The sequence below is a fragment of the Hyperolius riggenbachi genome, chromosome 6 (assembly GCF_040937935.1).
Source record: "Hyperolius riggenbachi isolate aHypRig1 chromosome 6, aHypRig1.pri, whole genome shotgun sequence".
In the NCBI taxonomy this organism is placed as follows: domain Eukaryota; kingdom Metazoa; phylum Chordata; class Amphibia; order Anura; family Hyperoliidae; genus Hyperolius; species Hyperolius riggenbachi.
In genome coordinates, this window is record NC_090651.1 from 41,242,234 (window position 1) to 41,259,036 (window position 16,803).

General features: G+C 44.4%; 1 protein-coding gene across 1 annotated transcript in view; it reads left to right on the top strand.

Moving 5' to 3' along the window:
* ADGRL4 (adhesion G protein-coupled receptor L4) overlaps positions 1-16,803 on the top strand; it is a 238,061-nt gene that overhangs the window by 133,112 nt on the left and 88,146 nt on the right. Inside the window, exons 8-9 of the mRNA XM_068242460.1 lie at positions 437-620; positions 8,236-8,352. Of these exons, the coding sequence (XP_068098561.1) occupies positions 437-620; positions 8,236-8,352 (301 nt within the window). The remainder of the gene's footprint in view (positions 1-436; positions 621-8,235; positions 8,353-16,803) is intronic.

Sequence of the window (16,803 nt, forward strand, 5' to 3'; positions counted from 1 at the left end):
CAGTCTACAAGTGTGCAAGGGGCCTTAAATGACCAGCAACAAGACAATACTCAAAATCATTTTGATAGTACTTTTTCACTTTTTGGTACTTTTTCGTTTGTAAAGTACTGAAAAGTTATTGAAGATGAAAAACAATCTCCTGGGAGAAAGAAAAAAGTGAACTGAATAAGCGTCATAACATTTATAGAGTTGCAGCCACTTAGGGCGCTCTCTATGGATGACCAGGAGCCTTATGTAGCCGTCCTGAAGACTCCTTACTCTTTTACTTATTGGCTGGAGCTGGGATTCCCAAACCATGATCAAAGGCTCAAATCCTACATAAAAAGCAATAGCCAATCCAGCGGCCCCTAAACAGTGGTCTTTAAAGCATGGCATTTAACATTTTCCAATAGGAAGGTATGCTGCTATTAATACCTTTACGTGTGTGTACCAACAGACTTTTGTCCACACTGTGAACAACTTTGTCGAAAAAGATAAAATTCCAGTTTGGAATAAGCTGACTGAAGAGAGCCGAAAGAAAAGTATCACCAAACTCCTCCACACGACAGAGCAGCTGGCTCTGGATATGTCCCAGAACTATAAGAAGACTACTCCACTTGATGTGAACGCCAGTAACATGGGTGAGCCAAGGACTGGCATGATATGATCACTGGTTTCCCTTTCTTTTTTTGGTTAACTCCTTAATGAATAGAACTTGTAATGCATACTGTATATGCATATTTCCTTGGTTGTTCTTTAATTAAGTAAATGTTACTGCACTTAAGGTACGTTTGACAGTTCTGCCATTTGACCTGTGCGGAATGTTTGTTACCCAGAGTTCTATGCACAGAGGGAGATATTGCTTGCTTGGCAATTGGAAAAAGCTGGTATTTCCCGCAACGAGGCTCACAGACAGGAAACTGTGAGGAACTTGATCATGACATCACACTGTGGGAGGAGTTTACACCACAATATCAGCCATTAAGACCCCCCGATTATCTATTTGAGAAAAGGTAAAGATTTCTCATAGGAAAGGGGGTATCAGCTACTGACTGGGATGAAGTTGAATCCTTGGTTAAAGTTCCTCTTTACTCAAATCACGGCGACTGGAACTCAGCTAAGGTGACCCAGACATCAACACCTCCCCTTCCATGAATTCTTTAATTGCCCGCCAGTGTTTATTACCTTTCCCTGTGCAGATACTCAGCTTAATTTAGCATTTCTCTCCCTCCCTATCACCATAACTACAGCCTGAATGTTAGACTCTCCCTGTGGGAAAATAAGCTTAGCGAAAGGTTTACTGAAAGGTAAAGTGAAGCGTTGGCCATCGCGGTGGTGGGTTGCTATAGCAACAAATGGAAACAAGGTGGACTGTGCGAGACTTTAAAAAGAAGAGAAAAAAAAACAGTTTTCTGCCCCTCACCGTCTCTTAAACCAGATTAATTCTGTAGACGCGACCTTGCTTGATAAAGATCAGATTGACAGCCACAGCACATGCGACGACCGAAAAATAAAAACAGCGCTAGAGCATCATTATGGAATGGATTTAGTTGAGTGACTGTTAAAAAAAATAATAATGAATTATGGTTATCTGGAAAACATTGAATTTGCACTAAATGCTAGTACTACTAATCCCGAGTGTCTAGGGGAATTATTTCCACCACATCCCAATTATATCTGTTTGCATATAGTTTGAGATGTCTATACAAGTTAAAACTGAAATAAAGCCTGCTAAAATACTTGCACTGTGCAGAATTAACTTAGAAAAGATAATTTGTTTGTCAGCAAAAGTAGAATGTCAATTTAAGCACTTGAGAAGCCCCCCGTTGTTTTTTTTTTTTTTTTACAATTCAGCACTCTGCAGCTTTAATAGTTTATTGCTCGGCCATACAACTTAACAGCCAAATGAATCTTGCCTCCTTTTCTTCCCACCAACAGAAACCTCTGATTGCTGCTGCAATGGTTTTTCTTTAGTTTTTTTATTAATTAATTTTATTGTTATTTTTCAATTAAAAACTGCTATTTTTTAAAATTATATCTCTCCCGGTCCCACCTTCCCTCCCCCGAGATCAAATCAGCCTATGAGAGGGATCAGATTGTGAGCCACTCCAAGGGACAGCCAAGTGACAGGGCTGTCCCCAGTACAGCACTGTGATAGATTGCAGCGTTGTACAAATGGAAAAAAAAAAAGAAAACAGCGGTTTCTTTTCCTAACAGCCTGCCAGCTCCGATCGCGGCTGGCAGGCTGTTTATGGAGCAGAGCTTCGTAACCCAGTGGGGATGCTTCCCCGCCTACAGGACCTGACGTTAATCGGCGGTCCTCCTGTAGCTGTCACCCTCCCATCACCAATTGGTGTTAGGCGGTCAGGAGTGGGTTAAGGTAGAGCTGATTTGAACATGTGAACATTCAGCGCCACGGAATATGTTGGCGCTTTACAAATCAATAACAATAATAAAAATAGTACCAATCTTGCTTAGAACTTGTCTGTGTATTAACTCATTAACCACTTGCCGACTGCTGCACACCAATTGGCGTGAGCAGTGCGGCAGCCCAAGGACCGATCCACGCCGATTGGCCTGAACGGTCGTCTATAGGGCTAGCAGGAGATCGCACGCAGGCTGCGCGTGCAACTCCTGCTTGGAAGCTCCGCCTTCAGTCTCCCAGTGGTGATCTCCGCTTGGAGACTGTTAGACGACAAAACCGCTGTCTATAAACATTGTACAGCGCTGCGATCTGCAGCAGCGTAACACGGCTGTCCCCCTGGGACACAGGGAAGGGATCAGCTGTGATAGACTGAAGCGCTGATAGGCTGATGGGGGGAGGGTGGGAATTAGGGAGGGAAAAATTAAAGGAAAATACAGAATTAATAGAAAAATAATAATAAAAATATTTGGCAAATAAAAATAAACACTGGGGGAACGATCAGACCCCACCAACAGAGAGCTCTGTTCTTGTGTGCTGTGTTGTGCGGCCCTGCAGCGAGGCCTTAAAGAGGAGCTGTTAGGTATAAGGTCTCAGAGAAGAAAAACACATATACCAGTAGCTAAAGATTGGCTGTACTTACATTACATATGCATTTCACTGTCCACGTTTGGATTTCACAGAATTTTTATATAGTATTTGCAGAGAATGATGCTCCTGACAGCTCATGGCAGGTTCCATGTTTGTCTGTCTCCTATGAAGCCAAATGTGTCGTCAATGTCCTGCCTGCTTCCTGATGATTCCACTCAGAAAAAATACAACACTACTGTGCAGTGAATATTAATTAGCCATGTGGCTAGGAACAATAGCGGACTCATGCAGTTTACTCTGCCGGGAGATTTTTCAGTGCTGGCTGTTGTAACATGAGCCTGTAACTTCTCACTAGCAGCTGAGGGGAGGACCCAAGCAGCCCCAGAATGCTTTGCAGTATGCTATGCGTAGAGATGAGCCGAAATTTTCGAAATTTCGAACTGCTTTTATTACGAATGCGAAATTTAACATTACGACCCAAATTCGTAATTTCGTAATTAATTTTCAAATCGTAATTTACAATTTCGTAATCGAAATTTCACTCCCGTAATGACGAATTTCGTGTCTCCAACCGAAATTTTACTGTTTCAGGTTTGTAAGGGTTTCTATCCCTCTAGATGCCTAAAATGAATAGCACAGCCAGCCAGCTCCTCCTCCTCCTCCTCCTCCTCCTCCCTCTCCCTCTCCCTCTCTCTCTCGTACTGTAGTATCTGTAGATCTGTAGTACTTCAAAACCATACTCACATTCATGACATGTCCAGGGATCAAACCCAGGCCAACCACATGGAAGACAGCTATGCTCACCACCATACCACCAAACACACACTAAATAGACTGCTAACCTAAATCTTACTTGTAGACAGTCATATGAGACACATGCTGGGTGCAGGGCTTTGTGATTGGACCATGGACCATGCGATAGAGTGAGGTGCAAAAATGAAATCATGCCTAGCAGAGGATGGTTTCACAATGCTAAATGCTAGGCTGGCTGTGGTGCAATTGGTTAGTGCGTCTGGCTGGTAACAGCAAGGTTACAGGTTCGATTCCATCCAGGCATGTCTTTTCCTTTTGCGTTCAACAGTTGTCCAAACAGAGCCAACAGAGCCCCAGATAGCCATGTAGAGTTAGGTCACAGCTAGCCTGGCTGTGGTGCAATTGGTTAGTGTGTCTGGCTGGTAACAGCAAGGTTACAGGTTCGATTCCATCCAGGCATGTCTTTTCCTTTTGAGTTCAACAGTTGTCCAAACACCGAGCACAAAGTTTTGCATGCGTAAAGTTTTACGCACGCAAAATACCCCATGGGGTTCAATGGCGCAGCGCGCGCACGCAAAAGGAAAAGACATGCCTGGATGGAATCAAACCTTGCTGTTACCAGCCAGACACACTAACCAATTGCACCACAGCCAGGCTAGCTGTGACCTAACTCTACATGGCTATCTGGGGCTCTGTTGGCTCTGTTTGGACAACTGTTGAACGCAAAAGGAAAAGACATGCCTGGATGGAATCGAACCTGTAACCTTGCTGTTACCAGCCAGACGCACTAACCAATTGCACCACAGCCAGGCTAGCTGTGACCTAACTCTACATGGCTATCTGGGGCTCTGTTGGCTCTGTTTGGACAACTGTTGAACGCAAAAGGAAAAGACATGCCTGGATGGAATCGAACCTGTAACCTTGCTGTTACCAGCCAGACGCACTAACCAATTGCACCACAGCCAGGCTAGCAGTGACCTAACTCTACATGGCTATCTGGGGCTCTGTTGACTCTGTTTGGACAACTGTTGAACGCAAAAGGAAAAGACATGCCTGGATGGAATCGAACCTGTAACCTTGCTGTTACTAGCCAGACGCACTAACCAATTGCACCACAGCCAGGCTAGCTGTGACCTAACTCTACATGGCTATCTGGGGCTCTGTTGGCTCTGTTTGGACAACTGTTGAACGCAAAAGGAAAAGACATGCCTGGATAGAATTGAACCTGTAACCTTGCTGTTACCAGCCAGACACACTAACCAATTGCACCACAGCCAGCCTAGCATTTAGCACTGTGAAACCATCCTCTGCTAGGCATGATTTCATTTTTGCACCTCACTCTATCGCATGGTCCAATCACAAAGCCCTGCACCCAGCATGTGTCTCATATGACTGTCTACAAGTAAGATTTAGGTTAGCAGTCTATTTAGTGTGTGTTTGGTGGTATGGTGGTGAGCATAGCTGTCTTCCATGTGGTTGGCCTGGGTTTGATCCCTGGACATGTCATGAATGTGAGTATGGTTTTGAAGTACTACAGATACTACAGTACGAGAGAGAGAGAGAGAGAGAGAGAGAGAGAGAGAGAGAGAGAGAGAGAGAGAGAGAGAGAGAGAGAGGAGGAGGAGGAGGAGGAGGAGGAGGAGGAGGAGGAGGAGGAGGAGGAGGAGGAGGAGGAGGAGGAGGAGGAGGAGGAGGAGGAGGAGGAGGAGGAGGAGGAGGAGGAGGAGGAGGAGGAGGAGGAGGAGGAGGAGGAGGAGGAGGAGGAGGAGGAGGAGGAGGAGGAGGAGGAGGAGGAGGAGGCTGGCTGTGCTATTCATTTTAGGCATCTAGAGGGATAGAAACCCTTACAAACCTGAAACAGTAAAATTTCGGTTGGAGACACGAAATTCGTCATTACGGGAGTGAAATTTCGATTACGAAGGCATCTAGAGGGATAGAAACCTTTGCAAACTTTAAAATACTAAATTTCGTAATTACGAAAATTTGCGTAATTTGCGAAAATTACAAAATTTCGATTACTGCTAAAATCGTAATTGTAGTAATTTCGCGAAATTTCGGAAATTCGTAATTAGGTCATTACGCTCATCCCTAGCTATGCGGTCTCTCGTCCTTTTAAGAGCTTGGGTCTAACATCCATGTGTTCAGCACACATCAAAAGTAATAGAGATTTTTAACTTCAGTGTTGCCTTTTTGGCTACCTTCTGAACTGTTTAACACAGGAGAATAGAGGTTTAAATTAGCTTTTGCAGCCTGACAGTTACTCTTTAAGGCTGCAGTGGCCCAAATTAAGAAAAATAGCCTGGTCTTTAGGGGGGTTTAACACTGCGGTCCTCAAGTGGTTAAAGTGGTATTGTCATCATTTTTTTTCCTCCAAAACATTAAATACGGTAAAAAAATGAATATGAAACACTGTGAGACAAATATTCGATCATTTGGATGAAAATCAGCAAGAGCATGCACAATCGACGATGCAACCCATTTCAGACTACAACTGGACACATGTATCAATCAGACATGATGCAAGATGTTGGGCCAACATGCTCAATCAGGTGTGCAGTGGTAACAGCGTACGATATCGGGTCGAGCGACGAATGCAATGGAACATCACACACGTGCTCCCATTATGCTGGCAACCCTGTGGGGTGTGTGTATGTGGATGGAGGAGGATGGAGCACAGAGTCAGCGGTGGACACCAACAGCTATTCACCGGGGGCACATTTTATAATGGGGACAGCGCCAGGGGCGGTAAGGTGGTGAAGCTGGCATCACAAGGCCAATTCCTGTGAGATTTCATGCTGAATTTGTTCGGGACCTGTGATGTATAGGCAGGCAACAGATCTCTCTCTGATCAGACTCGATCTGAGAGACATCTGTCTCTTGTGCTGGGAATACACGGTTCGTTTCTGCCATTTTTGCCGCTCGATTCTGCTCTCAAATCAGCTCTCGATTCTTATTTTCCTCTTGTTTTCCTTATCTTTTTCCATTCACTTCTATCAGAAAACGAGAAAGAATCGAAAAGGAGATCGGACATGTTGGATATTATCTATTAAACCATTTTATCAGCTTAAAAACGAACTGTGTATTCCCAGCATTATGCCTATTACACACCATACAATTTTCTGTTACATTTTTCTGTTAGATTTTCTGTTAGATATAGAACGGGATTTCCTGGAGGGCTTCCCCCGTCGCCATGGCGACGGGCGGCATGACGTCACCGACGTCATGACGTCATTGGGAGTCCCGATCTACCCCTCAGCGCTGCCTGGCACTGATTGCCTGGCACTGGCCAGGCAGCGAATGGGGTTTGGGGGGCCCGGCGTGGCGAGCGGCGGCGGCTAATTGGTGGCGATCAGAATGCACACGCAGCTAGCAAAGTGCTAGCTGCGTGTTGCAAAAAAAATCATGCAAATCGGCCCAGCAGGGCCTGAGAAATCCTCCTGCGCGGCATAGCCCGTGCTCAGCACGGGCTTACCGCCAGGGAGGTTAATGCTGGGCATACATGGTTCGTTTTCTTCTTATCAATCGTGCCGCTGATGGCTCGATTGATAACATCCGACGTGTCCGTTCACCGTGGCGGATCGATTCTGCGATTGATCCCCACGGGTGGACAATAGAAAAAAACGAGCGGCAGATAAGAAGCGCCCGCGGGGACAAGCGGGAATCGATCAACGCGCCCGTGCAGACGAGCGGGGACGCACTGGCATCGAGCCAGCGGCTCGATACCGACGCACAAACGAGCCGTGTATTTTCAGCATAACTCCTAGAGAAGTAATCAAAAAGCTAATAGATTAGATAAAGTTCTCTGCCCGTCCCTTCAAATACAGCAGAATTTTTTACAGCATTGTATACACTTCCAGCACGATCTGATAATTCTGTCAGGCTTATCAATTAGCATAACCCTTGAAGACCAATAGTTTTAACTGTTCATTTTATGCTGTGTTTAATTCTTTACACTAAAGATGAACTTTGATGACAATACCACTTTAAAGAAATTCCCAGAAAGCTGTAAGTAGATTCACTGTGATTTCATGGCCATTTTACACGTGTGCTGTCAGAGCATTACAAGCCATCTCCATTCCATGCGACCCTCAAGTTTACCGATGTTGGCAGACACAACTGCATTACCGGATGAAGGTCCTATCATTCCCTATCAACCAGGTACACAATTATAGCCGGGCCATTATTTTAAGTGGGAAATTGTTGTGCTGAAGATGAATTACATTCCAGAACATAACTTTCTGTACTTCAGAGTTTTTCAAGGCTATGATTTTCCTTCCTACAACATGAAAAGGAACAAGTTTGTTTTGACCCTTCCACATTGATAGAGCCGTTTTTTCTTCTTTGTTTGTCTAAAAAGAAAACGTGACATATTTTTGTGTTCCTTGTGCCTTTTCTTGGCTGCCTATTTTGAGAAGTTCATGTTTACAACAATTACTTCCGTTAGTTCTACAAGTCGTAACGCATAATTTATCTGCTGTTTCTTCCACCAGCTCTCAAGCTGTTTACCTTTGACTCCAACCACAAAAAGCACTTTCACCCACACGCTGTAATGGAGGGTGATAGCATCAAGATTTCTCCGAAGAAAAGGGAAACGGCGCTGTCTAATGGTAAGGATACGCTTGTAGGGGCGATGCTCAGAAATGTGGGCTGGATGGGCTGCAGAAGTTGAGTATAAAAAGTGCCTTTTAAAGAGGAACTGTAGCAAAAAGGGGGAACAAAATCAGCACATTGAAAAATAAGTTCGAAGTTCAAAAAAATCAAAAGAGAGATCAAGAAATGATTGAAATTTGCCATATTATTTGTTCATATTGTTTGATCCACAATCAGCCTGCACATCATCATCTTTACTACTGGCAGACATGAAAAAAACTAGATATCACCAACTTCGATTATCTATAACCACACCCACTAACAGGACCAGGCCGAAGCAGAGGCAAGAGAGGCTCCAGCCTCAGGGCGCAGTGTATGAGGGGTGCAAAACTCAATCAGCTATCATTCCTCTATTGTGTTTGAAGCAGAGAAAAATAAGAAAAGGGGATACATGGCAGTGACTGCAAGCCAGATAACTAGAGATTAAGGTGTTGGGGGGATTGGGGCCATGGGGTGCCTCTTGGTCTAATAGCAATCAGGGTGTGATGTCTGGAGTCGGAGGGATGGGGCGCGCACTTTGGTGTCTCAGCCTTGGGTGCTGGAGCACCTTGTTCCAGCTCTGCCCACTAACAATGTGATAGGCTAAAAGGTAGATTTTTTTATAGATATACATATGCATAGAGGGAGATACTTGTTGCTTGGCAGTTAGAAAAAAGCAATTATTTCCCACAATGCAACAAGGCTCACAGACAGGCAACTGTCAGAACCTAGGTGCTGACATCACACTCTGGGAGGGGTTTCACTGCAATAGCAGTCATACAAACCCCTCTGATGATCTATTCGAGAAAAGGTAATGGTGATGATCTATTCGAGAAAAGGATTTCTCATGGGAAAAAGGGTATCGGCTACTGATTGGGAGGAAATTCAATCCTTGGTTACAATTCCTCTTTAAAGAGCTGTTGAAAGAACTCTACATCCGTGGCTAATTATACACATATCTCTGTGCTAGTTGAGCCAGATTTAGAAGTAACAGCGTATCGATATGAGGTAATTAAAGGGGAAAACACGCATGAATCCATATCATTGTTTATGAGCCTGTCTGCGGCTGCAAAAATAGCTTTAATTAAACTATACCTTTGCTCATTAGTGAAAGTAAATACATAGTGTGTTGTTGTATCCGATCTTAAAATCTATAGTGTGTTTAAAAAAAAAAAACAGAAACAAAAAAAAAACAGCTAACACTCAACAAAATAAAAAATGACTCTGGATAAATGTATACAACGATTTTGGGTTTCTGATAGAAAGTGGAAAAGCCAAAACTTTTTTTTTTTAAGTTTCTCTTTATTTTTGTGGGGCTGGTGTACACCAGAGCAGTTCTGGAGCGTTTTTAAAAACGCTAGCTGTTTGAAAATCGCTTGGGTAATATATTTCAATGGGCTGGTGCACACCAGAGCGGTTCGTTTTTTCCACAAACGCAAACTCGGGGGTTGCAGCATTTTTTAGATTTCTGAGGCATTTCTGCCTCAATGTTAAAGTATAGGAAAGTGGAAAACCGCTCTGAAAAATACTAGATCAGAGCGGTTTCCCAGGAGTTTTTGTTACAGAAGCTGTTCAGTGACAGCTTTTACTGTGACAATATATGAAATCTGCTACACAAAAACGCTCCAAAAACCGCTAGGCATGTGTAGAAAACCTCTCTAAACATGCCTAGAATCGCTCTGAAATCTGCTTCAAAAACCTCTAGCGTTTTGTGGCTCTGCTAGAGGTTTTTGGTGTGCACTGGCCCAGAGAGACCTAGGAGCCCCTTATGCTGTAGTATATTAATGTCAGGTTCTGGATACACATACAGTGATGGGGTACTCATAAAGTTGGGTTGCAAGACCAGCAACCACAGTATAAAAGCATTTATTTTCAAATGTATGGGTTGCATTTCAGAGAAAAAAAATGATTGTTTGGGTACACAAAACAAACAGTAAGTTCATAAAATATATTTTTATTCACTTGGAAATTTTTTGGTGTCATCGGTGAAAAAAATCGTCAGTTGTAAGCATATGTTTTGTTTTCCCTGAAATAATTTATCTGTGTGCTGCCTTCATTTAGTAGCAGCAGTTTTTTACTTCCAGGAAACTAAAACTAAAAATCCCTTTCTCCATCTCTCACCTTTCCTTGTGTTCTCTTTCTCTCTCTGTCCCTTCTACTCTCTTTTGTCCTCTCTCTGTCTCTTCTATTCATAATCTGCATCTCTCTCTCTGTCTCTTTTCTCAGTCTCTGTCTCTCCTCCTCGTTGTTGTTCTCTTGTTCAGTCTCCCTCCTCTCTTATTTTCTCCGTCTTTCATTCTCTCTCGCGTTTTCCCTTTTTCTTTCTCTCTTCTAGAATCGGCACAGCGTATTCCATTTAGAACACTGTTTATGTATGAGCTTTTAATTTGCCAATTATGAATAAAACCATTCTGCTGAATTTGGATTTACATTTTCAAGTTTCAGCAAATGTGTGAATTAAATGATCCATTGCTATTTTTTTTTATATACCGCAGACATTTGCAGAGCCAAAGTCTATTATGTGCAATAACCAGCCCAAATTACAACGGGTTTCCGTTTGAGTGATGCGGAAATGCTTTAAAGGCAATCCAAAGAGTTTGTAATTTTTTTTTAGAGATCATATACTTGTCAACGGGATGGGTTTAATTAAAGTCCAACCGCAGGATGATAAAATATTTTACTTTTGTATAGAGCGATAAGAGGTTCAAATTTCTTTGGAATTTTAACTCTTGAATGAGTCAATAGTATTGAGATTGTACATCACTTCCTGTAATTTCTAAAAGACCTCATAGCCATTAGTAGTTCCTGAGACTTGAGTGACAGCAGTATAAAAATGAATAAAGGCAGCCATACACTGGTCGATGTGCCATCAGATCGACCAGCTGACAGATCCCTATCTGATTGAATCTGATCAGATAGGGATCGTATGGCTGCCTTTACTGCAAACAGATTGTGAATCGATTTCAGCCTGAAACCGATCACAATCTGTTCAGCTGCTCCTGCCGCCTGTCCCCCCCCCCCCCCCCCCGTATACATTACCTGATGCGGGCTCCCGGGCGTCTTCTCTGCATCTTCTCAGCGCTGCAACCGCTCCATCCCGGCGCTTCCTGTGTCACTCCGTGACCAGGAAGTTCAAATAGAGCGCCCTCTATTTGAACTTCCTGGGTCACTGCAGTGACCCAGGAAGCGCCGGGATGGAGCGGGTGCAGCGCTGAGAAGATGCAGAGAAGACGCCCGGGAGCCCACATCAGGTAATGTATTTTTCATTGGATCGGCCGCCGCTAGCGACGCGCACTTTACCCGCGGGCGATCGAGGGTAATTTCCCGCACGGCGCGATCGACGGACCGATCCGATTTCGGGAGGAAATCGGATCGTCGGCGGCGTTTACCGCGAACGATTGGCAGCAGATTCGATCCCAGGATCGAATCTGCTGTCGAAACGGCCGGGAATCGGGCCAGTGTATGGCCACCTTAAGAGTTTCAGCTCTTGTCCTAAAACTGACACCAGCTGGGGAACAATAAAACTTTAAAAATCAAGTCTCTGCTGTTGTGAAATATTGCTACTTTTACCAAAGAAACATTGCAAAAATTAAGCACCTCATACCCCCAGAAGATCTTCCTACCCTAATTCATGTCTTCATAACATCACAGTTGGACTATTGCAATATCCTCTATAGAGGTCTTCCAAATAAGGACCTGCACTGACTGCAGTTAGTACAGAATGCCACTGTCAGGCTGTTAACAAACCAACCCCTCCATTGCCAAATACGATTCTTCGCTCACTCCACTGTCTACCTATAAAATGGAGAATCCTTTCAAGATTAGACTACTAAAATTCAACACAAAATAATAATAACAACAATAATAATAATAGTACAATTCTTCACAATTTTAGCCAAAGGTATGTGTAGGATTTGCTGCAACTGCTTTGCACCTCCCACAGGATCTAATAACTTTGTTATCTCCAGTCCACCTCAAAGCCTTTGGAGCCAGAGCTTTCTGCCATACTGCCCTTACCCTTAGGCGCTCCCTACCACACGCTTTCAAGGCAGCTCCATCCCTAGAGGCACTGAGTAAAAATAAAAATAATAAACTCCAAAACAAAAACAAGACAATGGGAATTCAGAAAAGCTTATTTTATTTTAAGGTTTTATTTACTTTTATTTTTACTCCAAGTTTATTTTAAATGGAAATAAATATGGCAGCCTTCGTATGTTTTCACTATGTGGTGACTTTAACACAGTCAGCAAACACATAACACCATTTTGGGAAAGCCCAAGGGCCCCAATCCATCTCAAGCATGCAGAGAAGCACAGGATGCTAAATATATAGAAGTACCCTCTTTCAGAGCTGAGCCACATCCACCCCCTCCTCTTTTCACAGCACCCCCTGGTGGGCAGCAAAATAGCTCTGTACATCTCCTAGGTGTTTACGCAAATGAACAATGGGACACATGCAAAGCTATGCAGTGACGGGAAGAGAGAGGAGAGTGCATTCAATCCATCACTCGAAGCAGGTAACATACGCTGCTTCCTGCCAAGGGTGCTGCTTGGCCCAGGTGAACCAAGCAGCTCAAAGGAGGAAGAGGCGCACAACCATAGATAAAAGTTTGTTAAAAACAGCTAAAATAATAAAGGAAGAGGCGGCTTACCTCAATAATGACACATTCATACGCATATGAAGTTTAATCACGCACAGGCAATGCGTTTTGTGGGTCTACCGCCCACTTCCTCAGGCCAAATACTGTGCCAGAGTTGTATCTAGACCCAAGAACAGTGCGGCTCCTAGATACCTCTCTAGATACATCTCTGTGCTTTTAACACAGTTTTATCTATCATTGGGCGGCTATACCTGGCTATCTATACTGGGAGCACCTATACCTGGCTATCTAAACTGAGGCACCTATGCCTGGCTATCTATACAGGGAGCAACTATACCTGGCTATCTATACTAGTAGCACCTATACCTGGCTATCTGTATTGGGAGCACTTATACCTGGTTATCTGTACTGGGGGCACCTATACCTGGCTATCTGTACTGGGGGCACCTATACCTGGATACCTTTACTGGGGTACCGGAGTACACCTCTCCAGAGGAGGGTGAAAAGCACAAAGGGGGCTTTGTGCTTTTCACCCGCCTCCTCTGGAGGGGTGTACTCTTGTACCGAGTGGCTCAGCCACTGATAGGTCCTTTGTTGTTTTGCCAAGAGTGTGACCGGATCCAGTTCCAGCTGGTCACCCGAGCGGAGTAGGGTTTATAAATCTCCACCAGCCTTCAGTGGTTGGTCGCAGGGATGGGCTTTCAAGTCCAGAAGGACTTTAATTTGGAATTCAAATGAAGTAACTTCAGGTGTGACCACAGGCAACTTACCCAAAAGTCTTCTGGGCCCGTCTGCATTCCATTATGCGTCATAGGCATAATGAAAGTCGCGTAATGAAAGCGCAGAAGTGAGGCATGGAACACGACTTACGCGTAATGGAACGCAGACGTCTACAAAGACATCTAGGTAAGTTAACTCCCCGTTGCCTGTGGTCACACCTGAAGTAATTATACTTCATTTGAATTGCAAATTAGAGTCCTTCTGGACTCGAAATCCCATCCCTGGTTGGTCGCCCCTGTGCAACCTTCCTTTGGGAGTACCACAACCTTTTTGTACATTTGCCTTTGAACTTGTGACGTACTACTGCACCATTTGGGCTCCTGTTGTTTTAGTGTTCTTCTTTTTTATGGTGTCGATCACCCCCTATCACAGAACCAAGCAGCTGCTTGGGGCCTTACCAACAGCAAGGGCCTCTCATGCTGCCAGGGTCGCCCAGTCTGTGTGACTAGTGACTGATGATCTTAATGTGCTAATTACCATTTCCAGAAATGTTGCATAATATGACGATCATAAGGGGAAATTGTAATCACGTAATTGTTGTTTTCATGATACATTTTTCGTAATGACATTTTTTTGGGACTAATTTTCATGTAAAACATTAAGTTACGGTCTTGTGTTACCCATAAGTTTTGTAATTCCACTACATTACAGAAGTATGAATGAAACATGAAATTACGATTAACAACACAAGTTCCTACATAAAATGATTAATTAAAAAATTACAAATAACAAATTTACCGATCATTACAATTTTGTGTCGGAATTGCAAATTTTGTGTTGTAATTAGGAAAAAAACAAAATTTTGGCTCATCGCTATCAGTGACTTGTATGATCATTGCTCGCAGCTCTGGGACCCGCACAGGGCCTTTTGAATGTGGGGCAAAGTGTAGGAGGGTGGACAAGCAGGCACACACAGCCGCAGAGGAGGGGGGGGCGGTGGAATTACAGTGAACGGCAGAGACAGAGAAGAACGGCACACATGAACCTTTAGCGCATGAAATGCAGAAGAGGTGAGTGAGTCTCGCTGCCCGGCCGCTGCAGTAATCCTGGAGAGGGAGTGCCAAAGGGCATGAGGTGAAGGAAGGGGGAGTCGTGCCCCCCTGGCCCCCTCCCTGCAGCTGTGTGTACCTGCTGCTCACCCCAGGCTACCTATACTGGGGCAACTATACCTGGCTACCTACACTGGGGCAATTATACCTGGCTATCTATTTTGGGGCACCTTTAGCTGGCTAACCTATTCTGGGGCACCTATACCTACTGGGGCACCTATACCTGGTTATCTATACTGGGAGTACCTATACCTGGCTATCTATACTGGTAGTACCTATACCTGGCTATATATACTGAGGCACCTATACCTGGCTATCTATACTGGGAGCACCTATACCTGGCTATCTATACTGGGAGCACCTATACCTGGCTATTTATACAGGGAGCACCTATATCTGGCTATCTATACTGGTAGCACCTATACCTGGCTATCTATACTGGTAGCACCTATACATGGCGATCTATACTGGGGGCACCTATGCATGGCTATCTATCCTTGAGTACCTATACCTGGCTATCTATACTGGAGCACCTATACCTGGCTATCTATACTGGAGCACCTATACCTGGCTATCTATACTGGTAGCACCTATACCTGGCTATCTATATTGGGAGCACCTATACCTGGCTATCTATACTGGTAGCACCTTTACCTGGCTATCTATACTGGAGCACCTATACCTGGCTATCTATACTGGGAGCACCTATACCTAGCTGTATATACTGGGAGCACCTATACCTGGCTGTCTATACTGGGAGCACCTATACTTGGCTATCTATACTGAGGCACCTATACCTGGCTATCTATACAGGAAGCACCTTAATCTGGCTATCTATACTAATAGCACCTATCCCTGGCTATCTATATTGGGAGCACTTATACCTGGCTATCTGTACTGGGGGCACCTATACCTGGATACCTTTACTGGGGGTACCTATACCTGGCTATCTATACTGGGGATCCTATACCTGGCTATCTATACTGGGAGCACCTATACCTGGCTATCTATATTGGGAGCACTTATACCTGGCTATCTGTACTGGGGGCACCTATACCTGGATACCTTTACTGGGAGTACCTATACCTGGCTGTTTATACTGTGGAACTTATACCTGGCTATCTATACTGGGAGCACCTATACATGGCTGTATATACTGGGAGCACCTATACCTGGCTGTCTATACTGGGAGCACCTATACCTGGCTATCTATACTGAGGCACCTATACCTGGCTATCTATACAGGGAGCACATAAATCTGGCTATCTATACTAGTAGCACCTATACCTGGCTATCTATATTGGGAGCACTTATACCTGGCTATCTGTACTGGGGGCACCTATACCTGGATACCTTTACTGGGGGCACCTATACCTGGCTACCTATACTAGGGCAACTAAATCAGGCTGCTTATACTGGGGGCAACAATACCAATACCATGCTAACTATATTGAAAGTATGTTTTCTTTTTAATAGTTTCATATCCTGCCTTACCTGCCTTTCAAATTTCTGTTTTGTTGTTGTTGTTGTTTTTTTTTTTTTTGGGGGGGGGGGGGGGGTTAGGAGAGGAGGTGGGTGTCTAAGGTTATGCAGGGGGGGCAGTGATTTTTAGTTGCGCCCCTGGTTACATTGCACTGCTCTCCTCTCTTCAGATTACTGCTGACCTGCAGGTCTGTGAGTGTTGGGAATGGAGAAGCTGTATGAAGCTACATACCTGGGTGGGGGTACCCTCTCAGCTATCTATACTGGGGGGGGGGGGGGGATACTTGCCTACCTATAATGGTGGAACACCTTGTTGCTTACAGTATACTGGGGATGGCTACCTATGCTGGGGGGGGGGGGAGGGGGACACCCTGGTTACCTATACTTGATGCAGCTATATATACTGGGGGGTTGCACCTTTAGCGACCTACCTATACTGGAGGGCTACCTTACCTATGTTTTTTTTTTTTTAGGGGGGGGGTGAAGCATCTTTGCGGCTACCTTTTGTTATGGAGAGG